Source organism: Rhinopithecus roxellana, chromosome 8 (assembly GCF_007565055.1).
Source record: "Rhinopithecus roxellana isolate Shanxi Qingling chromosome 8, ASM756505v1, whole genome shotgun sequence".
In the NCBI taxonomy this organism is placed as follows: domain Eukaryota; kingdom Metazoa; phylum Chordata; class Mammalia; order Primates; family Cercopithecidae; genus Rhinopithecus; species Rhinopithecus roxellana.
The window spans coordinates 120,531,633-120,558,363 of NC_044556.1; the positions used below are offsets into that span (position 1 = coordinate 120,531,633).

At 37.2% G+C, this 26,731-nt stretch overlaps 1 protein-coding gene and 1 long non-coding RNA gene across 8 annotated transcripts in view; one reads left to right on the forward strand and one right to left on the reverse strand.

The window, feature by feature from the left end:
• LOC104669427 overlaps nucleotides 1-5,375 on the reverse strand; it is a 66,930-nt gene extending 61,555 nt beyond the window's left edge. Inside the window, exon 1 of the long non-coding RNA XR_004058957.1 lies at nucleotides 5,211-5,375. This is a non-coding gene — a long non-coding RNA (uncharacterized LOC104669427). The remainder of the gene's footprint in view (nucleotides 1-5,210) is intronic.
• Nucleotides 4,652-26,215, forward strand: GORAB (golgin, RAB6 interacting). Of its 7 annotated transcripts, none has more exons than XM_030936875.1 (6): nucleotides 5,421-6,425; nucleotides 9,136-9,253; nucleotides 12,035-12,396; nucleotides 15,310-15,411; nucleotides 17,521-17,661; nucleotides 24,804-26,210. In XM_030936875.1, exons 4-6 carry the CDS (start codon nucleotides 15,356-15,358, stop codon nucleotides 25,249-25,251), a joined length of 645 nt encoding a protein of 214 aa, XP_030792735.1. In that variant the 5' UTR covers nucleotides 5,421-6,425; nucleotides 9,136-9,253; nucleotides 12,035-12,396; nucleotides 15,310-15,355; the 3' UTR covers nucleotides 25,252-26,210. The 7 variants fall into 7 exon arrangements, with proteins under 7 accessions (XP_010370696.1, XP_030792733.1, XP_030792735.1 ...); XM_030936874.1 differs by having other exon boundaries at nucleotides 12,035-12,392; XM_010372394.2 differs by lacking the exons at nucleotides 5,421-6,425; nucleotides 9,136-9,253 and adding an exon at nucleotides 4,652-5,046 and having other exon boundaries at nucleotides 12,035-12,392; nucleotides 24,804-26,215.
• Nucleotides 26,216-26,731: the final 516 nt, after the last annotated feature.

Genomic DNA, 26,731 nt, shown 5'->3' on the forward strand with positions numbered 1-26,731 from the left:
AAGCATGCATCAAAATCCACTATCCATTCTGAGAAAGGTTCTCAGAAAACTAGCAACAGAAAGGAATTTCATAAGCTGTTAAAGGGCATTAATGAAAACCTAAAGTTGACATCATGCTTAATGGTGAAAGGCTTCATGTTTTTTCCCTTGTGATCAGAATCAAGTCAGGGTAATCAATCTCACTTTTCTTAATTCCACATTTTACTGGTGGGTCTAGTCAGTGCAATAAGGCAAAGGAAGTAAAAAGCAAAGCAACCAGATTAGAAAAAAAGATGTAAAACTGTTCATTTGCAGACATGACTCTCTATGTAGACAATCCAATGAAATCCACCAAAAAATGCTATTACAACTAATAAATGTGTTTATTGTGGTTAGAGGATACAAGATCAATGAGTCCATTTTATTTCTATATTGTCTTAGCTCATTTGACTACTATAACAAAATACCTCAGACTAGATAATTTAAAAACAACAGAAATGTATTGTTCGGTTCTAGAGGCTGGGGAGTCCAAGACCGAGGTGTTGGCAGATTTGGTGTCTGGTAACAGTTTGCTCTCTGCTTCATAGCTGGAATCTTGTTGCTGCATATTCACATAGAAGGGGCAAGCCGACTCCCTCAAACTTCTTTTATAAGGATACTAATCCCATACATGACAGCCCTGACCTCATGATCAAATTACTTCCTAAAGGCCCCACCTCTTAATACTGTTACATGAAGATTAAGTTCCAGAATGTGAATCTTGTGAGGTATACCAAAATTAAGACTGTAGCAGGTATAAATAATTAAAAATTGAAATTAAAAATAACACTATAATAGCATCGTGTTATTAACTATGTAAAATAAATCTGACAGGTGTGCAAGACTTATTGAGAGCCCAGAGCTAAACCGGGGTTGTAGTACCATAGCAACCCTAATCTTACAGGAAATGAAGGGGAACTAGATATGGGTGTTTACAGAGTGCCTTTCATGGGATACTTCTTTTACCTGGTGGACATCCTAGTTGTCTGACCCACAACCAGGGGGTCCCTCACAGGGGGATCTTGTTTATACTGGCAGACACCCCTGTGGCTCGTCTGACCCACAGCCACTCTATGCCTTTCTGACCACTGCTTTGGCACTGGGAGTCCAACCTGTGTTTCTCCAGGGCAAAACTTGGTCTGGGGTAGCCTATGTTCTCCAGATGGAAGGCACAAATTCAATACACAATCGCAATAGGAAGTAAGTTCAAAGATTTTTATTTACAGATCCAGGGTAAGGAGGGCATAAGGGTCAGAAAGGCAGTCCTATATCCCCAAGACATAGGTAGAAATGAAGAGTCAGGCACAGGAGCGGGGACAGGAAAGGAAGAGAGGCAACTGGCAGTATATAAAAGGGAATTGGATGGGTCTCTTTACATTCGAGGATAAATGCTGGTAAAGCAGGGAGCTCAGTCTGTAGACGGAAGAGATGAGAAACTTTAATTAGTGCTGTAAAAGTCATAAAGAACATAGAAGTGGGCAGGTGCTACTTAGATAGGGTGTCATAGAATGTCTATGTGAATATTTTAGGCCAAAACGTAAAGAAGGAGGAAGAATCGGCCAGACAAAGGAAAGATAATAATTAAAGGACAGCATTTGGGAAAGCCCTGGGTAGGTAGTAGAGGGTAGTAGAAAAGAAAGTCTGGTGTATCCCAAAATCCCAACGAATGCCAATTTGGCTGGATTATAGGGAGTGCAGAGTAAGGGGAAAGACAGCCTAATGATCACATAAGAGAGGTAGACAAGGGTGAGATCATGTAGGATCATGCGGAAACAGATTTTATTCAAAGTGTGCTGGGAAGGCATTTTACCAGCTTTGACCAGGCTACAGACACGATTAGTCTTCATTTTTACTCTAGTGGCTCTGATGGAGAATCAGCTGGAGATTATTGTCTAAATTGTCATAGGTGGTCCCCTTCTATAAACACATACAGATGCTAAATACTGTATAACATGTTCTTATTTATGTAAACAAAAAAATATATATCACAGAGCCTAAAAGAAAGCAAAGAAGATGTAGAAAGGGGGGGTCTCTACCTAGATACAGGTCCTGGGGATTGGGATTCCTACACATAATTTGAAGACAAGATTGCTGAAATAAAGCTGAGAGTCTAGAAAAGATAGACCATGTGATTATAGAGGATTAGAAAAACTCCAGGCACAGTGGCTCATGCCTGTGATCCCAGCAAGTGGGAGGCCCAGCTGGGCAGACCGCTTGAGCTCAGGAGTTGGAGACCAGCCTAAGCAACATGGCAAAACCTCATCTCTACAAAAAAAAATATATATAAAAGTTATCCATGCATGGTAGTGGGCACCTATAGCCCCAGCTACTCCGGAGACAAAGAAATGGGAGGATCGCTTGAGTCCTGGAGACAGAGGTTGCAGTGAGCCAAGATCACACCACTGCACTCCAGCCTAGGTAACAGGGTGAGACCCTGCCTTTAAAACAAAACAAACAAACAAAAAAACACAAAACCTTAAGACTGTTGCTTTGGAAAAGCAGTAAGGAAGCTTGCTATCTGTGAGTAATATTACTATTATTGTTTTTTGTTTACATAAAAACATATAACATGTTTTTATTTACATAATCAAAAAATACATCATAGATCTTAAAAGAAAGCTACAGAGATGTAGAAAGGGGGATTCTAACTAAATATAGATCCTAGGGTTGGGTCTCTTTCACTTATTTGAAGACAAAATTGTTGAAAATAAAGTTGTGTATAATTTGTATATAAAGACAATTAAAAAATACTGAGACCTGAGTCCTGTATCATATATGGGGGTGGAACCTAAGAACTAAATTTACAGTAGAAGCTGAAAAAATTACCTTAAATCTGGTTTAAAACAACTGAAACTTTAGGATCAATAAAACCAATCTGTAGAGACACTTTCTCAACCCAGGGAAGAGAAGACTTATGCAGAACAAAGAATTTTGAAGATAAATTCCCACTTAAATATTATACATCATTTGAAGAAACTAGCCACCATGAGGGAGAGCCAACAGAAACAACAAACAGGAGATTTAGAACCTAGCAAACTGGAAATTATAACTTTATACAGATGATTGTATTGTCTTTTACTACATGTCACTTTTGCTTTGGTTCTCATTAAGGGCCAATGCAAAACCTTTTAAAATATCCTAATTTACATCTCTATTAAGATTACGGATAAGTTTTGAAATTCCCCCAGAGTGAACTAAAGAACATTTATGTGTAAAATTCAACATGGGGCACACAAGGTGGTTTATTGTTATTAGATGAACTAGATGGCGGTTGCCTGCAAATGGGAAACTGAATTAACTACCAGGTTGCCACTGATCCCCGTCTACTACTTTGGAGTTAGATAATCTATAACTTGAATATACTTAGTCTTATGTTCAGAAACTGGAGGAAACTGTCTCCTCCAGTCCTTTTGGATGGCATTTTGTTTAATGTTATGAAAACTGAGTACACATTTAAAATGACGCATCTGCAGCATCCCCCAAATTCAGAAACCACTTTAAATTTAAAAGCTGAGATTTACATGGGAAATTCCAAACATCCTTCACTTTTTGATCACTTACTAAATCTGAAGTACTCCTTTCAACTTTTCTTGACGTGTTTTATTTTGTACTTTACTCCTTTCTTTCATTTTGTTTAAAAATATCAACACATTAAAGCCAAAGTATTTTAAAATGTAAGCCAAGATGAGGTGTTTTGTTGTTCTCACTGCAAAAATAGTGAAAGAGACGCATGAAAGATAGTATAACTAGGTCTCTCTTAAATCATCCTCATCTATGTGTATTTTGACAACGCTTGCATCTTTTAATCTTTGCAACCCTACCTCAAATGAGGAAATGGGATCTCAGGTTAGTGTTCAAAGCAGAACCCAAACTATGGTATTAGCACTCCAGGCAGGATCCTGAGAAATGCCTTCCCATCCCCCAGTGCCGATATTTTATAATGTCTTCTCTGAAACATAGATTTAAAGGGAAGCCATTTGAATCCTGGCTGGGTGTGGTGGCTCACGCCTGTAATCCCAACACTTTGGAAGGCCAAGGCGGGCAGATCGCCTAAGGTCAAGAGTTCCAGATCAGCCTGGCTAACATGGTGAAACCTCGTGTCTACTAAAAATATAAAAAATTAGCCGGGTGTGGTGGTGGGCGCCAATAATCCCAGCTACTCGGGAGGCAGAGGTTGCAGTGAGTCGAGAGCGTCCCATTGCATTCCAGCTTGTGCAACAAGAGCGAAACTCCGTCTCAAAAAAAAAAAAAAGAAAGAAGGAAAAAAAAGAAATCCCTTAGGAGGAAAGTTTACATATTATAATTATTCACAAAGGAAACAACTCAAAGCAAAAGAAATTTGGGAGACGCTCCGGCCTGCGAGAGACTTGGTTATGCCTGTTCCCTTTTCGTTAATTATACCCCACCCCTTTTAAATGTTTCTTCATCATCAAAATCCTAAATCTGATCATTTCCTGAGTCAATCTGAAGGATGCCTCCAGCGCTGTGCACACTCCCAGCAAAACACATGGATTTTAGGGCAAATTAAGAGCCACAGAGAGCACCGCTCCCGCCCCACAGGTACAGGACCCAAAAGGCACTTTGATCTCCCGTTTCCGCCACCGACTCGTAGCTCCTCCCCAAATACCTTGTCTCCACTCTCATCCCCATCGCCATTTCCCCTCTTAGCTCCTGAAGCGATTAACCAGCAACAGTGAGAAACAGAGAGAGAGAGAGAGAGAGCAGAGGCAAGCCTGGGGGAAACGAATGTCTGCGTGGCAAGGTTTCCTTAGGCAGTTTGTCAGGCACTGCTGAAGGCAGCCTGGAAGGAAGCCGGACCCTGAGGCCGTGGAGAGAGGGCCTTGTGTTTGGAGCCCGACGCACTGATTGGCCGCGGCCGAGGAAAAACCCGGATGCGCTGGACAGCGGTGTTGGCAGTCGCGGCTCCGATATTTGGGCAGTTTTGGGGGTGCCGGTGGCCCGGGCCGATGGCGCAAGGTTGGGCAGGCTTCTCTGAAGAGGAACTGAGGAGACTAAAGCAGACTAAAGGTAACAAGATGGGTTTACAGTGGTTTAATTCTTGGGTCTTAAGGGGAAGGGGCGGGGATGCAGCTTTGGCGGGGGAAGGGGGCGTGGAAGTGGCTACGTTTGCGTTAGCGGAAGGCGCTGTAAGTACGTGGACTGGTGTAAGGGGTGTTGAGAGGTGGACTTACTGGGAGTCACGACGGGAGGGGCAAGCCAGAGGACTGGGATCTTTTTTTAGGAAGGACGGTCCAGGAATCCACTGTAGGGATTTGACTCTTCTTGTGAAAGGAATGGGACTTGGGAGAGGAAGTGAGCCTACAGCCTGTGTGTCTTCCTTAGGGAGGATTGCTGCAGGAATCGACAGTTGGAAGGTTAGGGTCAGGGTAAGGGAAGGAGGAGGGGCGCACATCATATTAGAATTGTGGTGAATTTGCAGAAGCAGATGATTGGAAAAAAGGAGCACAGGCGTCTGAATAAAGGCAAAATGTTGGTACTTTTCACAGTTCATCTTGAGTGTTGCATTCACTTCTGGTTGCCAGATGATTTTTGCAGTTCTTTCCAATTTTTGAGAATCAGCAAACCAAAAGGGTCTTTGAGAGGGTAGATGTGAAGACTTTATATGTTTATATACATACAGTCTTCCTTTGGAGTAAGCTAATCTTGTTCTTCTCTCTCTGTCTTTTTTAGAGTAAGCATTGAATGGGCTTGTACTATATATACATATATATATATTTTTTAATGAAGGAATTAAGTTTGCTGATTGTTGGTGGAAAACTTAGTAATATTGATTGCACTGTACTTGTGGTTGAAATTTCGCAGTGATCTGTGTGGTTATCCTGGTAGTACACACAATTTCTGTAAGACGTGTACACCGCTCTTGGTACCTTAATTCCAATACTTCATTTTGGTAGAAAATGAAGTAAACCTTTTATTAGCGTTTGTGGGGAAGTTGGATGTTGCTCTGGTAGCTTGTGCGTTTTTAGCATAAATGTGAGACTAATCTAGGGCGGACAAGTGGGAAAAGAAGTAAATTAGTAAGATAGGACCAATGTATATTATATCGATTGGGGACATTTTGACTGGTCCAGGGGACTTTAAAAACTCTATCAAAAAGGTTATGCTACGCTGTATGGTTAACTGACTCTGTGTTGCTTTATATGCTCAAATTCTTTTGCTCTGTGTTTTCAACATCCATTCACATACTCTGATGTACAGGGTACAAGTGCCCTGGCCTCTGGTCTGACTCCAGTAGACTCATGAGGAGACAAATCACAAAGTTATGTGGTAGTAGATATTGCAAAAGCTTGCTTCAGAGACAAGAGGAACCTCACTCTGCTGAAGATTGGATGGAGCTTGGGAAGATTTCATAAAGGTTGTGTGTTAGCAGAGGCGCATTTTCCAGGGTAAAGACGACTTAATCTAAAAATCAAAATTACACTGTATATTAATTATGTAGAAGTATATTTTGAAATGTCTTTGCAACTGGGGGTAGATAGAGGATGGTAAGGACCTGAACTTCAAGGCCCACTGTAGAGTGTGGAAACCAAATCACTAGTCCGTGACCACCTCGAGGACGGAAAATATCTTAACAGCCTTGTATACCCGTAGCTAAACACAGTCATTGGCGTATAGAACTTTCAGCTCTTCTAAATCTTTTCCCCTTGGATTCCTTATTTGTAAAATTAGAGGATTTGGCCCTTTAATTTTAAAGCCATTTCTAGCTGTTCTCTATCCTTAAACATTTATTGAATAATCTAGGAAGATGGAGTTGGTTGCCAGCAAAAATAAGGACAGTAGTACTCTGGAGATCCCTGTATGTGCATTGAGGAACATGGTCAAGAACGTTGTTAATAGTCTTGTTTATAATATTAAGAAATTGGAAACAACCAAAGTATTCATTACCAAGGGAATGGGTAAATAAATTGTGGTATACTCATCTAGTGGGCTACTACTGTACAGCTGGTGGGAATATATTAGTATTAACTGTAACCACATGCATTAACATGTTTGTTAATACAGTGTATGTGATTTACACTTGGCCCTTGAACAACACAGGTTTGAACTGTGACGGTTCACTTATACACAAATGTGCATTTTAAAAATACAGTATTTGGGGGATGCGAAACCTGAGTATATGGAGGGCCAACTTTTGGTATATGTGGTTTTCACAGCGCCAAGTGTGGGACTTGAGTATGCACAGATTTTGGTATACATGGGGATCCTGGAACCAGTTATCCTCATATATCAAGGATCAGCTAGCTGTATGTATAATATATACAGTCACATACTCAATAACAGTATTTCAGTTATCAGTGGACCACATATACAGTGGTAGCCTGGTAATATTATTATAATACCCTGTTTTTACGGCACTTTTTCTGTTTTCTTCAGTATAGTGACATACTGTACAGGTTTCGAGCTGAGGAGCAAAAGGCTGTACCATATAGCCTAAGTATATAGTAGGCTGTACCATCTAAGTTTGTGTAAATACACTCTCTGATGTTTGCACAAGGACAAAATTGCCTAACAACACATTTCTCAGAATGCAGCCCATTGTTAAGTGACATATGATTGTATATAGTGGGGAGGCATGGGAATGTGATCAGGGAGAGGGAAATTCAGAGGTATTGGTAATTTATGAAATGAGGTTAAGGCAAGTTAAGCTAAAGTAACAAATAGCCCTAATATGTCAATTGTTTAAAATAAAGATTTGGTTTTCACTCTAGTTTCATGTTTAATGTGGGTTTGGCAGGTGACTGTGTTCCACAGTCACTCCATCTTTTGGTGCTGTCTTGTAGGAGTTTACCATGGTAGGAAGAAAAGAAGATTGAAAATTGAACATTGGCAATTAAATCCTTTCACCAGTAAATGACATGTGACACTCCTACTTATATTTTATTTACCAAAAGCAAGTCATACAACTTGGGGGACAGGACATAAATTCTCTCTTACCTTCTAAAAGGAGGATTATGTCTATTGTTAAACAGTAGTTACTTCTACTGCAGTCATATTTTATTTCTTAAACTTTTTTTAATCATATAGGTTGGAAGACTGTGTATGTGTGTTTATGAGTGTAACACATGCATATATTTGATGTATGATCTATTTCATAATGAAAAATTGGAAGAAAACAGTGCAACCACATGCTGTCAATTTTTAGTTAAATAAATTATTCATTCAGAAGAGTTATTCTTCATACTGATTCTTTGCCAGTTACATTATGAACATCTTCTCCCAGTTTTTAAGTTGTCTATTCACTTTTATCTTTTTGCTGAACAAAATATTTTATTTTTTAAAACTGGCTCTCACTCTGTTGCCCAGGCTGGAGTGCAGTAGCGCGATCATAGCTCACTATAACCTTGAACTCCTGGGATCAAGCGATCTTCTTGCCTCAGCCTCCCAAGTAGCTGGGATTACAGCTATATGCCATCACACCACACTAGTTTTCTTTCTTTCTCTCTCTCTCTTTCTTTCTCTTTTTCTTTTTCTTTCTTTCTTCCTTCCTTTCTTTCTTCTTCCTTCCTTCCTTCTTCTTTTTTTTTTTTGTAGTGATAGGATCTTGCTATTTTGCCTAGGTTGGTCTCAAACTCCTGGGTTCAAGCAGTTCTCCTCCCTCAGCCTCCCAAAGTGCTGGGATTACAGGCATGAGCCACCATGCTGGGCCTTAATTTTAATATATTCAAACATGTGAACCTTTTTTTAATAGCGAACATTTCCGTGTCTTAAGAAATTGGTTTCTTACTATAATTACTATAGTAGTTACAGGTGTGAGCCACTGCACCTGGCCACTATTCTTGACTTTCTATCTTTTCATTTAAAAATTTTAATAATTTTACCAAATGTAACGGAAAACCCATTAGGAATTTTGATTGTAATTGCATTGACTCTTTAGATCAATTTCATCTTCATATTATAAACATTACCACTAACATGGTATATGTCTCCATTTATTTAGTACTTGTTTAAATTCTCAATAAATTTTATAGTTTTCCCTATAGAGGTATTAAACAGATTTTTGTTAGATTTGTTCCTAGATAACTGATAATTTCTGTTATTGAAATATATTCTCTTTAATTGTATTTTCTAATTGTTTTCTGCTGATATATAAAAAAGTGCAAGCCAAAAGAAAAGTCAACAAAAGACATGAATAGGTATGTCCTAGAAAAGGAGCTATGAAGAGATGCTCATCACCACGAAGGAGCAGAGAATTACAAATCAAGAGCACAGTGAGGTACTACTATTTTACACCCATTTGATTGACAAAAATTAAAACATCTGACAGTATTGTATATTGAAGAAAAAGTACATCCACAGGATCTTACACATTACTAGAGGGAGTACACTTTGGAAAGCATTTTCATATTTCTTCTAAAGTTATACTTTGTGACTCAGTTGTTCTTAGATAATATCCAAAGCAAATTCTTGTACATGTAAAATAAGAGACACAGTATTGAAAATTTACAAAAGCAAAAACTTGTAACCAACCTAAATGTCTATCAGTGGAAGAAGATCAGTAGACTCTGGTTTACTCACACAATGAAATGTTATACAACAAAATTAATGACTGCTGCGACGTAGACAATATGAATGACTATTGACAGTGTGATATTAAGTAAAACAGATGTACAGCCCAAAACCCTTTTTATAAAATTGGACAACTAAGTAAATACTTTTTAGAAATATTCATAGATGCAACATGTTTATTAGAGAAGGAACAGAATAATCAACATATGATTCAAATGATAGTTTTCTGGAGTTGGGGGACCAGGGCTTAAATAAGGGGTATGGAGCATATATCACAAACTGGTAGTCCATTGGCTTAATTTAACCCAAAAATGTATGCGGCTTTTCGACTTTGCCTGCTTCCTTCCCCCTTCTTTCTTTTTTTCCTCCTTTCTTCCTGCCTGCCTTCCTTTCTTTCCCTTCTTCCCTCCCTCCCTCTTTCATTCCTTCCTTTCTTCCTTTTCTATCTCTTTCATTTATCCAATCTTTACATTTATTTTAAGTTAATAATGGTGATAATCATTGTGTTATTTGGTAAGCCAGCTATAACTGTTGCCTTTGTTTGGGGGTAGGTCCATGTACTAGGTGAGCCATTGAATTGTGAGCAGAAGTGTTACATCACTATTGGGTCAGAGCACTTAATTGCTATAGCAAGACCTTCCTGACCTCTCTTTTCTCCCTGTGTTGTGGTGGCCAGCAACACTGAATACTGACTGTACAGTCAGCCTAGAGCCCTGAGAGACTAATCAGCAGAACCACTCTGTTAGCCTTTAGTTGGCACATGTCATTGATGAAAAATAAACCTTTGTGGTTTAAAACCACTAAGATTTGCCCCTACAGCATAATCTAGATTTTCCTGATTGAGACAGTTCCCTACATTTAAAAATCAAGATATTTTACATAAAAGTCTAAATTGTAATCATAAAAATCAAAATATCTGGCTATGCTGACCTAAATTTTTTAATGATAGCAGTTGACTAAAGGTGACTATGAATTGCCCCCTTTCCACCAGACTTGTGCTTCTCAGTTCACCAGTCTCCTTGATATTTGCAGCCCCTAATACGCATTGTGGGAAACAGTATGTTCTGTGTTTAAGTGGCCTGATTTGCTTATTGTTTATTGTTTAAAATTAGCATTTTCAGTCTTATAGGTAGGTTCTGTAAAAATGCAAAATAAAATAGAAGTGACTACCTGAATTTCAGAGGAACTATTAATAATTCAGCTAATGAGTTCAACAGACAGGTAAGCAGGCTAAGTGACATTTTTTGATGGTATGAATAAAGATCAGAGCCAAGAATGTGTTCCTGTTGCAAGGTACAGGAGGATACTTTGTGTTTCTGGCTAAAGTAAACAATAACATTTGCTTTTGATAGTACCTCAGTCTTTTAAAAAATGTTTTCTGTACGTATCTCATTTATTCTTAGACCAACTTCATGCATTAGAGCAGGTTAATTTTCAACCAGCTTGATAGATGAGGAAACTAAGATATTGAATAAATAATTGACTTACCTGAGGTCACTGAACTGGGCAAAAGCAAAGCTGGAATTGTGACTCTAGAGCTTTTAACTATACTTTGGGAAATTCGAATAATAAGCTTGTTTTGCTTCAAAAGTCAATATGCCAAATTTGAAAGTCCCATTTGAGTTGTTCGTTTACAAAAACTCATAATTTCACTTCCCAGGCATTTAAGAGAGAATACTATTTATAGATCTTATTAAATATAGTATGAATGTGAGTCAGATTCTCCAGTTGTCTGCCCTAAAATGTTTACACTGGCATGGACAGTCCAAAAAGTGTAATAGAAGTATTATTATTTATAACTTTAAAGATATTTCCCCCCAGTTGTTTCATCTTCTATTGCTTTGCTCAGGCTACTATTAAAAGTAGTTTGAATGCATTGATTAGAGCGTGACTAGGCTCTGGGGAGTACAACCTTGGATTGTTCTGTAGGATGAAAGAAAACAGTTTAAGGTTAACTAGCATTCCTAGAAATAAGAGACTTCACTCAACTACATTCCTGTTATAGCATCTGAATATGTATCACATATGTACCAAATTGCCCTAAAAGCTGTTAAAATTTAAGAGAGGGTAATCCCATTTGAAAATCCAACCACCATTTTGTTCAGGAGAGCAGACAGAACCATAAATCAAATTTAAAACCAGATAATTCAGTCATCTCCCTGATTTGGTCAAAATTAGTTGATTTCTTTTGACAATTAGGAAATCAAGTTGAAAAAGAAACCTCACTTCGTGACCTAAGGCCTAACTCACTGATGGACTTCGCTGAAGATAAATTAAGAGTTTCTGTTAAATATTAACATTATGATCTAAAAACTGTTGAAACTCTACAGGAATATGGCTGTTTTTCCCCTAGACTTTCAAGATAGAGAATGGGGTAGGAGAACCACTAGAATTATCAAACTGTAATGTTAATTTTTGATTTTCTTAGAGGAATTATAATTATTTGCTGCTCACACAAAGGAATTTTCCTCTATTTTCTTTTACATAGATCCATTTGAACCACAGCGACGTCTCCCCGCGAAGAAAAGTCGACAACAACTTCAGCGAGAAAAAGCCCTTGTAGAGCAAAGCCAAAAACTTGGACTTCAAGATGGATCAACCTCATTACTTCCAGAGCAGCTGCTTTCAGCACCAAAACAGAGAGTTAACGTTCAAAAACCACCTTCTTCTTCCCCTACTCTTCCGAGTCATCTCCCTCTCACCTCTCCTGTTGGTGATGGACAACCACAGGACGTTGAAAGTCAGCCAAAGGAACTGGGACTTGAGAATTCCCATGATGGTCACAGCAATGTTGAGATTCTACCTCCAAAGCCAGACTGCAAATTGGAGAAAAAGAAAGTGGAATTGTTAGTAAGTCTATATGAAAAGTCCATGAGACTTTTCATTTAACCCGTTTTTTCCCAGTGGGCTTTAAGGAAATGTAACTTGTTTATTTTAACATTTTCTCTCTTTTATATTCAATCCTAGAAATGTGATGTATAAACTATTGAAAAATGGCTACCACCTAAATATAAGCTGGATGCTGTTAGTCATTCTGTATGTTTTATGTTATTGAGTCTTCATAACAGCCTTAAAATGCATGTTTATTATTTAAACTTTATAGATGAGGTATCTGGGACTCAGAAAAGATGATACCTTCCTAAAGCTAATACACTGCTAGTAAATAGTAGAGCTGAGATTTACATATAAGTCATCTGGATCCAAAGTTTATGCCTTTTACACTCAGCAGAAGCAGTTCTTTTTTTTTTTTTTTCTTTTCTTTTCTTTTTTTTTTTTTGAGACAGAGTCTCGCTCTGTTGCCCAGGCTGGAGTGCAATGGCGCGATCTCAGCTCAGAAGCAGTTATTATATGCATAGTGCCTCTCCCCAAATTGACCCCTTTCTTCATCTTCCAGACTGTTTCCATTGGCCCAGAAATTGGAACTTGTGGAGAGACGTAAAGGGATGGTCAAAGGAGAGAGTGTAGGAAATTTAGGGGACTAATGATAAAACTCAGTTCATCATTAGGTTTCTTTTTATTTATTCTTTACTGTCTTTGTATTAGAAACAACTTTCATAATTTAGCTACACTGCTCTTGTGGAAGATGCCATTTTTTGATTTGCAAATTCTTAGAATTTTTTATTTGATAGCTTGTGTTTTAATATATCCTCTTATTTCTTTGTTTCCTGCTGATTTATCACTCACAGAGGAGAAGGAATGACTTTATCTCTGTTTTCTCTTTTCTGAGTTCTTTTCAAAGTATCTTTTTTTTTTTTTTTTCCTAATCTCTGACATCTTTTTAATCTCTGCTGATCCAGATTCTATCCTGGGAATTTAAAATGTTTTCTGTCCACTAGGGGTTTACAACTAAGAAGTCATTTTGACAAGAGTTATAAAACCACATGAATTTATGAAATCTACATTGAACAAGTGCATACATTAAAGTGTCTCTAAGTGTAGTTTACCAACAAAGGCCTGAGACAAATGGTGGTAAGTTTACATTGAGCTGGACAATTCAGATTGGATGTCATAGGGACATACAATTTTTTTAGTATTTTTTTAGATACTTGGAAGAATTTTCATAAAAGACATGTAACCTAAACCATTCACGTAAAGGAGAAATTTTGAGGTTTTAAAGAGGAGAAAGGAAAGCTGTGTCCTAGAGAATGTTTGGAGATGATACCTCATTTCTCTGGGAGAGGTGGCAAAGGATGAGCCAGAGAACAGTAGAGAATTAAATAAATGAGGAAGGAGGACAGATGCGGTGGCCCACACCTATAATTCTAGCACTTTGGGAGGCTGAGGCAGGTGCATCTTGGCCAACATGGGGAAACCCCGTCTCTACCAAAAATACAAAAAAAATTAGCTGGGCGTGGTGGTGTGTGCCTGTAGTCCCAGCTCTTGGGAGACTGAGGCACAAGAATTACTTGAACCTGGGAGGTGGAGGTTGCAGTGAGCCGAGATCATGCCACTGCACTCCAGCCTGGGCAACAGAGCGAGACTCTGTCTCAAAAAAAAAAAGAAAAGAAAAAAGAAAACAGAAATGAGGAAGGATCAGAAGCAGAAGTAAAGGATGAATAAGTAGAGAATTAAAGAAATGAGAAAGGATCGGAGATGCCTGCCTAGCAAATTCACTAATGCAGCAAGATACCATGAAGCTCTCTGAGGGCTAAAGGCCTCAATCAAAATAATGGTTAGAGAAATTCCAGGTGTCAGTGTTGTAGATCATATGGGAGAGAGTGCAGGGTGAGCTGTGGAACTAAGGTGCCTAGTGAAGAAATGCCTGCAATAGTCAAAGTGAGAAATGACCAGTCCCAACACTAAGGTGTAGGAATGGAGAGACAGGGACAGTTTTGGAAGTGGTTACTAGATTTGGGAATAGATACATGTGATATAATGGCTGTAAGAAGTGACAGTAATAGGAATAAATAGTTTTGCCAGTACCTTGTTTAATTTGAGTTGGCATCAAGCTCATGACTTTATGGGAAATTTTAATATATTTATTTTAGAATTGGACAGATTGTAAGACAATACATGTTTTCAGATCTTTGAATTTTTTTCTTTAGCCCAGCATTCCAGTCTTAGCTCTTAGTGTTTTACTTCGTTTAAAAATGTCTGAGTTGGGCTGGGACAGTGGCTTACACCTGTAATCCCAGCACTTAGGGAGGCAGAGGCAGGAGGATAGCTTGAGCCTAGAGTTCGAGACCTGCCTGGGTAATACAGCAAGACCCCGTTCTCCACAAAAAGGAAAAAAAACAGACAAAAATAAAGTCTAAGAGTTGGGAAAAAGTGAACAAATTAAAGAAAATATTAACGTATGAAATAAACATTGGTTATTGTCTGAAGCATGTTAACGTGGTGGAGACTTTATAGAAAACTCTAAAAGGTATAAATAATATGACATCAGCTACAGACCAATTTTTATTAATCTCCATTCTGCATATAATACATAATTAACTTACACAAATTTCTTTGTACTCCTAAACACATGCCACAGTATTCTGGCTTCTAGTTTGTGGGTTCCTAGATTGTATACATATTACGGATTTCAGAGGTCCAATTTATGTAAGCCTCTTTACTTTAGATCGTAGTCTTTGTTCCCATTAGAACAAAATAATGAACTGCAGGTGGGTTTCTTTTAAGAGGGCTTTTGAAAGAACATATACATAAATCTTCTTGATTAAATTTTATACTTAGGGGACTGAGACTGGTAAGGTGTGGGATAGGGTAGCAGTTTCTTTTTCTTTCATAAACTCATTTTTATGCTTTTTTTTTGCCCCCTAGGCAAGAAAAATCTCGTTGGGAAGTCCTCCAACAAGAACAACGGCTAATGGAAGAGAAAAATAAACGTAAAAAAGCTCTTTTGGCTAAAGCTATTGCAGAAAGGTGAGGCACTTGAACCAGGAGAGGCTGTTTGTAACCTGTAACCCGTTCTGTCATGTGTTATATTTATTTTCCCATGTCTCTTTTAATAAACTGATATTTTTTCTTCAACCATTACTTTTAAGTAAACAAATTATGCTTTATAAGTGATACTGAAATTCCAATTATAATTTATTAAGGAGAACTTTTTAAGCGTAGAGCATATTAAATTTGTAAATATAGTTGCAGTTAAAACTTAAAGACCTTCATTAGTGCTTCCAGTTTTAGCCATCTACACAATCATAAGGGAAACAGTAAATAGCTATCAATATATGTAAATTAGCAAAAAATGCAAGTTTTAATTTTTATTTGGGAGACCTTAATCATTTGATGTGTAGAGGAATAAGGTTTTCTACGTAAGTGACAAACTCCCATGAATCTTAATTGTATTTCCTGTGGGCATTTTCTTAAATAATGTGTCCCGCCCCCACAAGTAGATGATACATGATATAGTTTAACTTTTTATTGATGACTCAGGGTCATTATTATGAGCACTGTGTGAGATTCAGTTTTTCTTTCATCTTCCAGTGTCTGTCAGCAGCCCCTTCACATTTACTGCATTGTACCAGCCCCACACAACAACATTCCCATTGGAATCATTCTTCCCATCCCCCACCACTCTTGCTGAGTTTGTAGTTTCTGTCTAATCTCCTGTGGCCTTAGGAGACTAACTTAGTCAATAAATCAATGGTTATGAATAGTGAAAAATAAATGCAAGGAAATATTTAGTGACATTTTCTTTTTAGACTTCCAGAAAAGTCTGTCAAACTGTTACTGCTTGAAGCTAGAGTATGTGTAGGGGCAGGAGAAGAGGGAAGAGGGTGATAGGTATAAGAGTAGTTTAGAATTTTGTCTACCAGAGGAGTGAGTGTATTTGAGAAATCATGATTTTTCTTTTTCTACTACTGATACACCTTGATCTTTCTTGAAGCATAGGAAATATGCAACTCACTGAGTTACTATGTTTCAAGGGAAAAAACCAGCAAATAAAAGAGTAGTGCCTTCTTTTTTTTTTTTTTTTTTTTTTTGTAAGTGATTATTTAAAAGTAATTAAAGCGTTTTAGTAGTCTTCGATTTCTAAGAGATGGGAAGGCTGTTTTCTGTGGTTTTACAAAAACATGTACAGGCTCGGCAGTTCTTCTTATAAGTGTTTGTGATTTTAGACAGAAAGCACCAGTATAAACAGAAGTGTAGGGAAATGCATCATGTTTGAACTATTAATAAATGGCAATGAAGTACTTGACGTTAAGTGAACTTTTGTAGGCAGAAAGGAAGGGTAAATGCCTAAGAGTAGAAATGTAGAGAATGTGCTATGTAACATAGTGGACTTATGTGGGGATTTTTCTTCTTCATTCACAGTGTGTGTGAAAATTTGAAATGAGTGAAATCATGATTAAAGGGTTGCTTTTTTATTTGCTTGTTCCATTTCTTAAGTATATATTGTTCTTGGGAGAGGGGATTAAGAAATGATGAGGTTGGATATGCTTTTAAATAAGGAAAATGAGTGTTTTGGTGTTCAACTCCATAAAGAATTTTGGGAACTAGTAGTTTTCCTAGAGAACAAGAATCAAAGCAATAAAAGTTTGGGGAAATGGGTCCCAAGAAAGTTAAAACTAAATGGATGTTCTCAGATGTATGAAGAGGTGTGGTTTAGTATAGGCATCTGTCTGTTCTTAATGGCAGGTAAGTATCAGACAAGTGAAAATGGGCTCAGGAAGAAGAAGAATTAAAGACTAGAAATTTGGAAAGCTCTGTTGAATGTTTCAATGTAAAGGGAATACAGATATATTCTTTTAGTGTTTGTTCTCTTTACAGAATGAATATCTACAAATGAACTGTTTGCTGAGTTTTTTTTTGGTCTTATTTGTTACTTTGTTTATGCAACATGCAAATATAAAATTTCAAAAACTCAAATGTTAACTAGCATTTATTTCAATTTTCCTGAGTTTTTTCTAACTTTTAAAATATAAATTATAAACATATATACAGTATCTTGGTTTTTCACTTACATTGTATATGAACACATGGTTTTAAAATGTTCTTATTTTCCCGCTCACATACCTGACTTTCTAGATCCAAAAGAACTCAGGCAGAAACCATGAAACTAAAGCGGATCCAGAAGGAGTTGCAGGCTTTAGATGACATGGTGTCAGCTGACATTGGAATTCTCAGGAACCGAATTGATCAGGCCAGCTTAGACTATTCATATGCTCGGTGAGTTGGGGAAGTTGAATCTGAACAAGGAGTATGATTTAATTAATGTTTATTGCCAGCTATTCCAGGGGCTTTTATGTATATATCATAATTTAAGCCTCAAAACAACCCCATTCAGTGCTGTATTTATTCCTCTTTTGTGCTAATTCAGGTGTCTCCTCTTCAGTGAAGTCTTCCTTAACTCTGCCCTACTAAACTTGTTCGTGTGCCATTAGAGCAGTTCTTGCATTATTTATTTACATTTTAGTCTTTGCTGCTAAACCCTCAGCTATTTAATGTTTGGAAGTTTTTTATTCATCTTTCAGGATCCAGCAAAGTAAATATCTGAGTGATTTGCCCAAAACTGTTATTCTAACACCATGTCTGTATTCTTTCCATTAAAATTTTTGATATCTGACACGGTCCTATAGGATGGAAGTTTAGTTCTCATTTTAGTTTTCATCAGAATAAGAGGATCTAGTTTAGTTTTTAAAAGCTTATGAATATTTTAAGCAGATCCTCTGTCTTAGAAATTTGAAATATTTTCTCTTTTCTTTTTTTTCAATTGTATTCTTATGAGATGGTTTAATATATGTTTCCTTGGTTTCAACCACTGGCATTTTTTAAAAGAGGAAAAAATACCATGGAGTATTTTTAAAATGAACTAACACATGTAATGAATTACATGGACTTTGCAGACAGATAAAAGGGCAAAAAATTATATCCAACTTCAGGGTTTTCAGCCCTTTCAACATTGCTTTAATCATACTGGTTTGTCTTTTTTTGCAAGGGAATGCTGTGTTAATGACTCAATTTTGTATCTTTCTCTGTTACACTAGAAATCAATCAAAATGCCTCATTAGGCCAGGGTAAACCACAACATCAGAATGTTTATGTAACAGTTTATTAAAGCGGAAATGCTTGATTGTGGTTTTTAATTAACTGTTGAGTGTTTAAGAAAGAGACTTGTGGTTGTTCTTGTGATTCTTGTAATTGCTGTTGGACCATATGCTGTTAGACTTAAAGGGTTGTCTTTATTAACTACCTACCTAAATGAATGCCATCAGTAGCTGATAACCAGAGGTTCCAGGTTTCCATTAATAAGGTCATTAAGGGAGGTAACAGAGATTTTAGTTAAGATTAAACTAAGCCTTGATTTGTAGCATGTTTTATTCTCTGTAACATAAGTTTGCCAGAGGAACATTTTTATGCCTTTGTAGCCTTTTATATGAATAATTCATATTATAAGGTATAAGCACTAGGTACCTCAATAGAAATTTGAGGCCGGGCACGGTGGGTCACGCCTGTAATCTCAGCATTCTGGGAGGCCAAGGCAGGCGGATTACGAGGTCAGGAGATCACGACCATCCTGGCTAAAACAGTGAAACCCTGTCTCTACTAAAAATACAAAAAATTAGCCAGGCGTAGTGGGGGGCGCCTGTAGTCCCAGCTACTCGGGAGGCTGAGGCAGGAGAATGGCGTGAACCTGGGAGGCGGATCTTGCAGTGAGCCAAGATTGCACCACTGCACTCCAGCCCCGGCGACAGAGCGAGACTCCGTCTCAAAAAAAAAGAAAGAAAGAAAGAAAAAGAAAAGTAATTTGATTTTGTTTTAATTCTGTTCTAGTGGAAACTGGAGAAAGATGCCTTTTCATATTCAGTATTATATAAGAAATGTCATAGTTTTAGCCTTCTAAGAACCACAAAGAAGGTGGGATTACTAAAGGAAAAAACATCCTATAGTCTCTCAGTATCCTAAATGAAGTTTTAGTAGATTTTTACATCTTTAATAAGTTACAGATGACGGTTTCTCATGTTACTAATGTTGATTTAGTTGAATGTAAGTAGATGTTGTGTGCCGCTGTTTTTATTTTTATTTGTGAGACGGAGTATCACTCTTATTGCCCAGGCTGGAGTGCAGTGGCGTGATTTCTGCTCACTGCAACCTCCGCCTCCCAGATTCAAGCGATTCTCCTGGCTCAGTCTCCTAAGTAGCCCAACTACAGGCACCCACCACCACACCTGGCTAATTTTTTGTATTTTTAGTAGAGATGAGGTTTCACCATGTTGGCCAGGCTGGTCTTGAACTCTTGACCTCAGGTGATCCGCCTGCCTCGGCCTCCAAAGTTCTGGGATTACAGGTGTGAGCCACCATACCTGGCCGTGAGCTGCTATTTTCAAAAGCCGAAGGTCTTGCGTTCAGTCAAAGGGAAATATAGACAATGGTGATTAGAACCATAGTGTGTCTTGTTCATGCGTAAGATTAAGGTATCATTTTCTAAATTTGCATTTGTGGTCACTGAGAAATTACAGATTGGTAAAATAATAATATGGTCCAGATTTCGCGTGAAAGATAATCCCTAGGACAGTCAGTTTTTATGGGAGATTTCCTTGTTTTTTCTTTTTTTAATAAAAATAATATCTTAGTTCTGTAGTATTTGGTACAATGCTATGTTCACAGAAGGTTCTTGGATAGTGAATAGGCCAGAACTTGCTTTAAAATTGGCTTCTGTAGAGCAGTGTTTGGAGAGAAACCTCTGAGAAGACTGGCACTTTGAGTGAGCCAATTTGAGAGAGTTGCTGCTGCTCCTGCTGCTACTGCTACTGCTACTGTTCACCACTGGGATTACAGTGTTGCCATATGCTGTGCAGACCAGCTTACAAAATCGAGAGTGGCTGCATGTAGAACATTTTTTTGAATCACTGTTGACCATCTAGGTTTCATAGACACCTTCATATACACAAACATACACCCACAGACAAATATTTTTAAATCACTTTATGAATAATTTTTAAAAGTAAGATTAAAAGGGATTGTGTAAAACAACTTTATTTTAAGATTTTAATAAGAATATAAGCCTGGTAACCATCTTTGTATCAAATAATGTTTGACTCACAGACATGAAAAGCTGAGAGAATATAGTTACATTACATCTTTGTAGCAACAGGGGATAGTCTAGATACTTGTAAAATATTGGGGGTAAGTTCTCCCTGCTGAAATGATTAACTCCATGATAATATCATTTTTCCTTTCTATGCTTAGAAATATATTTTTCATTCACTGATTCTCAAGTTTGAGAAAATTCACCTAGGATATGTTTTGCTGAAGATTCATCTGAGATTTCACATATGATCGATTTTTATCATCTGGGCTCTAGAATGTGTCTCTGCATTTCTGTTAGTTTCCTAGGACTGCTATGACAAATAATCAAAAACTGGGTGACCTAAAACAACAGAAATTCCTTCTCTTGCATTTCTGGAGGCCACATACCCAAAATCAAGGTGTCAGGTTTGTAATGTCTTCAGAGACTCTAGCTATCCATTTCTTGCCTCTTCCAGCTTCTGGTGGCTGTGGGCATCCCTTGGCTTGTGGCCACGCCACTCCATTCTGTGCCTCCATAGTTATATTGCCTTTTCTTCTCTCTCAAAACTTCCTCTGCCTTTCTCTTAAGAAGATGCATGTGATTACACTTAGGGTCCAACTGTATAGTCTGAAATAAACTCCTTTCAAGTCCTTTATCTTAATCACATCTTTTTCCATATAAGGTAATTTTCACTCATTTGTCATAGAAAGTAATATTCACAGGTCCCAGGAATTAGAAAGTATCTTTGGGAGGCCATTTTTTAGCCTACCACAGTATTCATCTTTTGACTTCTGTAACAGTGGCAAAATGTCTTCCCCTGTCAGTTGTCTCTACTTTGCTAATACTGGGTAGGCAGAAATGAAAACTAAAAACAGGTTTCAAAAATGGTGTTTTCAGTCTTCTTTTATACCTTCTGGAGGTGGCATAGTACTTTGTACAGTACAGTAAAGAAGGTCAACAATGATAACTTATTGCATCATCCTTTTAGATCATTATTTTCTTATTTTAATTTTTTATTGCAAAAGAGAATAATTGATAAGTAATGATGAAATAATTCCTAGGATGATGAAATGACAGAATGTTTCAAGATACAGGAAATATAAAAATACTACAATAATCCTCTATCTTAGATTTATGAAAGGGTTCATTGAACCTCTCTAGTAATTGCAAAATATAATTTATTTTATTCTGTTTTTTAAATAAGTAAATTTTCTCATTGTTTGAAAGACTTAAGGTAAAAATTATGAAATGCTAATTTAGACAAATAGTGAGAACTGCTCAGAAAAGGAACTGAAAAACTAAAAGTGGACCCATGGAACCCAGTGCTATACAGAGGGTTAATGGTGGAATTTTTAAACATTTCAGGGGATACCAAAACAAAGAGATACTTTCTAAAATCCTTTAAAAATAACTTTCATTAATTCATTCCATCCCCCTTTAAAATAACAAAACAATTGTATAATTACATTTCCAGTTCACTCTGTCTTACTATGTTATGTATAATGCTCTTATTATTTTGTTCCAGAATGTCATCATACACTACTTTGGTATTACCCACCTGACTGTAGGCTGGTAGTGCAGTTTGTGAAACTAATCAATATTTTAAACGTTAAATCACTCTGTAGGAAAGTATATATTCGTATTTCTGACCAGAAAGACTTTGAATAAATAAACAAAATACAAAATCTTCAGTGATTTATCCAGGGTGATAGATCAGTGGAAACAAGGGACCTATTTGCAAATGTTAATTTCAATTCAGTATTCATGAGTCCATACTGTAAATCTCTGCTGATTGATTTTGACTGGCTAAAGGAGACCACAGACTTGCAGAGAAGGGAGGTTTGAGTCACGGTCAGGTCAGGGCATTCATACACCTATTGAGAATGTCAGAACCCCTGTCTTGTTGCAAGAATATTACATGAACAGGGTATGTTATAAAGTATGGAAATAAGGGAACTAGGTATCCAGTAGAGTTCCTTTAGAACAATTCTTTTAACATAGAGGTTATTGAAAGATAATGGGCACTCTCATTCTTATATTTACTATATTTACAGTAAAAAAAAAAAAAAAAGGAAATATGCTAAATTAACATTATGTACATGAGTTTTCAAGTATAAGTACCAGGTCCCTAAATTTTGTGTAATCTTAATTTTAGATTCATGCTTACTAATACATTAACAGTACTTTTTGATTCTGGTGTTCTAAAGGAGAAGTTCTGTTTCTTGAGCACCTACCATGCACGAGACTGGAAGCTGCCCCATTTATACTGTTTAATACTCAAAACTCCTATGAGGTATTTTATCATCATTGTTTTACAGATAGACCAAGACTCAGCTTAAGTAACTGCCCAGAGTCTCTGTACTGGAATTTTCAATTATTGCATGCCTCTTACCCAACCCCTTCCAGAGGAACCTGACTGTGTTTTGGACTCAGGATGCTGACCCTGGGGCATACCTAATTAGAACAAAGATGGGCTACCGACTCCAGTACATTTAATCCGTAGGCTAAGTAGTGGTTCATGGCATGGCCTGACACTAAGAGTTCTGTTTAAACTGAGATGAGCTAGGCAAACCTAGGTTCTTCTCTGAGACTATAGAATTGGATCACTGAGAGATTGAGTGGAGTGAATTTGATACAGATTGCAGGTGTTGGCCATGCTGGGCTGTGAGTATGATAGGAGAGCTGAAATGAGAGAAAATGTGTTGCTTCTAAGCATTAAAGAGAATAGCCTTTGATTCTGATGACATGACTATGAAATTGCCTCTTGCAGCCTGCAATAAAACCCAATTTTTACCTGAGCTAGTTTGACTGGATATCTGTTCTTTGCATCCACAAAAAGCCTTAACCAAAACGGGCACACACGGTAATTGTCAGGAAGGTTTTGAACCCTGAGTTGTCTAAAATGAAAGCCATTTATTATTTTCACTGTATTTTTTTCCAAGACAGAGAATCCTAAATTAGGAGATACACCTGTTTCTTTTTGCCATAACTCTTGTACTAGAAGCTACGTATTACACTAAGTTGATGTAGGCACTCATAACAGGTAAAGCAGCGTGGCCTTCACAACTGCTAATGGTAATGAAATTGAAGAACTAGTTGGAAATCGACCTTTTTTCTGACAAAGAGGAAGGACCCTCGTGTTGCAAAAAGAAAAGCAACAAATTATATAGAAAAGGCAAAAGACAATAAATTAAGATACAATAACTCTTCTTTTTGTACTGACCTAATGCAGAAGAAAAAAAGTGAGATTGCACGGTGACTTCTCCAGTAGAATTGCTCTGCTTCACATATGACTTTACATAAGATTACCTATCAACAGAGTTTATACATGTGTAAATATGTAAAATTTCCTACTAAGTCTAAGTGGAGTAGTGGGGAGAGTGAGAACAAAACCCAAGGATTCTCAAGTGGGAGCATTTTTGTCCAATAAAGGGACATTTGGCAATGCCTGCTGACACTTTTGCTTGTTACAACTTTTGAAAATTACTGGCTACTAATGGGTAGAAGCCAGTGATGCGCTGTAGCATCCTGCAGTGTGCAGGACAGCTTCTCACAACAAATAATTATATGGCCCAAATTGTCAGTAGCACCAAGATTGAGAAATCCTGCATGTAGCTCTCCTGAGGCTTTCTACTTGATGTTTATGTCTTGCTGTCACCCAGTATCATTTTGCTGGGTGTGCTCTGTCCCATTTATATTCATCTCCCAACCACTTCTGTATCTTTCTCCATCAGAATTTTTCTCTTTTTTTTAAATTTATTAATCAAGAGATATGATTTTCCACTTTCTCCATCTCTTGTCTTACTTCTCATAAATTTAACCAGCTGTATGCTAAAGCTAGCTTACCCTGGCTCATATGGATTTTGTGTATCTCTTCCCAGTTCTGCATTCAGTAATATCACCTTGGTGGCTTGCAATTAATTGGACAGGGTGGTAGTAGTTGTCCCATGGAAATGTAAACGCTACAAATCAGGGCTCCCCATCCTCCCACCCTGGGAATAGCATACCACTGAATTAACCTTTTAGACTGCCTTCACTCAAAAACAGCTTTGGAAAGAAAACATTCATGCAGAATGATGTGTTTTTATTAGGTGAATTCAAGTAAGGATATTGTGAAAGTTTCAGCAGCCATAGCCTAGTTTGTCTAACATGTAGACAAGTGTTTGTAAAGTAGTAATATCCGTATCTTCATTATATATTTTTTCCCAATGTTGGAGTTTAGTTATTGTTTCTAGATCCTCTTTTGAATATCTTCTTCAATGGAAAACTGATGGACCTATCTTTATACACATCCTTACAGGAAGCGTTTTGACAGGGCTGAAGCAGAGTATATTGCAGCAAAGCTAGATCTACAGCGCAAGACTGAGATAAAAGAGCAACTCACTGAACACCTTTGTACAATCATACAGCAAAATGAGCTCCGAAAGGCCAAGAAGTTGGAGGAGTTGATGCAACAACTAGATGTACAAGCTGATGAAGAGACTCTGGAGCTTGAGGTGGAGGTAGAGAGATTGCTACATGAACAAGAAGTAGAAGCAAGGAAACCAGTGGTTCATTTAGAGAGGCCATTGCAGCCTGCTGAGGATAGTGTGACTTTCAAATTTGCAAAAGAGAACAAAAAGTGTCAAGAACAAGCTGTTTCCCCAAAGGAAGATGAACAGTGTGGAAATTCCAATAGCATCCCTTTTCATAGTCCAAACTGCCCAAATCAAGAAGGTAATGACATTTCAGCTGCTTTGGCCACATGAAGTTCTAGTATTCTTTTGAACTAATATGGTATTCAGTAAAGTATACTTTTTGCAGTAGATTATGCCTTCACCTCTAATAAAAACCTCTTTACAACAATGCTGATTTTTGAATTCATGATTAGTTTTAGTAAATTAATATGTTTGGCCATTCTAAAATCCAAAATTATGATAAGTTTATTTCTATGGGTATATTTCACCTTGATTTTGGCTCAGTTCTTTCAGTGTTCCATTACCCTTTTTACTGAATTAAAGTAAGTGACTTAAAAGGATGGAAGAAAAACTACATGGTTGGAGTGTTTTTAGACCAGATAAATATAGAAAAGTAAAATGGAAAATGATACTCAATACCTAGTTGAACTCATTTCACTTCTTCTGGGAGATGTATTAAGACTGGAAGTCCTATTTTATTTAAAATCAGTAAAAAGACAAAAATTACAGTGTGAAAAAGAGAAAGACAGGAATTGAAGAAAAAAGTTGCAGGTTGAATTATCTATCTGGATATTATTAGAGTTGTAAAACTTGGAAATTGGAATTTATGTGAAGAACCAGACAGCTGAAGCCAGCATCACTTTTGTCTTCAATTTACCTTCAAATGGTTTTAGTTTACAAGCTGCGTTTTGTTATTTGACACACACACGTATATATAAACATACACGTGATTTTACTATTATATTGTCTTTCCTTTAATCGATGAATTGATTAAATTTAGACAGAACATTTCTAAAGTGAGGCTGAAAATAATATAGAAAATCTCATTGCTGCTTGTGATGATCAAAAAAGGATGTATTTTCTTTCTAAAGTTATCTATAAATATGTGTTTGATATGTTGGACATGAATTACCCTGTCATGAAGCATTTAAAAGCTGATTTTCTTGTTAGTTTGTTAATTGCCTGTTACTAGTACTTGACCAATACATTGTGCTGTATGTAAATGTGTAAATAAATACTGTAATTTTCTCCCAAAGTCTGTGAGTATCACATTAAATTATGATTCATTTATCAGAAATTCCAAAAAGTCAAAATATTACCTTTGAGGACTTAAAAAAAAATTATCATCAGAGAACATAAGCACAAGTACAAGATTGTATCCATAAAAGTTTCTGAAAAACTTAGGGACATCCTGTTTTTAAATGGGTTTGTTTGAGGGCATTATCTTCTGGCAATACTATAGATGAGCTTTATATTTTTATATTACGCAATTTGAGTTGAAAGTATAACATTTCATTACTGACTTCTCTAAAGCATTTCTATAGATAGTTGTGCTTTTATTTATGAATGACATACATAAAAGCCAAAAGTTTCATTGTCTAATACACTTTTTTCTAAGGAATAAACAAGTCTGATGTACTCACAGTGTCTTTCATTTACCTTAAAAAAATTTCTTTTTTTTTTTTGAGACGGAGTCTTGCTCTGTCACCCAGGCTGGAGTGCAGTGGCCAGATCTCAGCTCACTGCAAGCTCCGCCTCCCGGGTTCCCGCC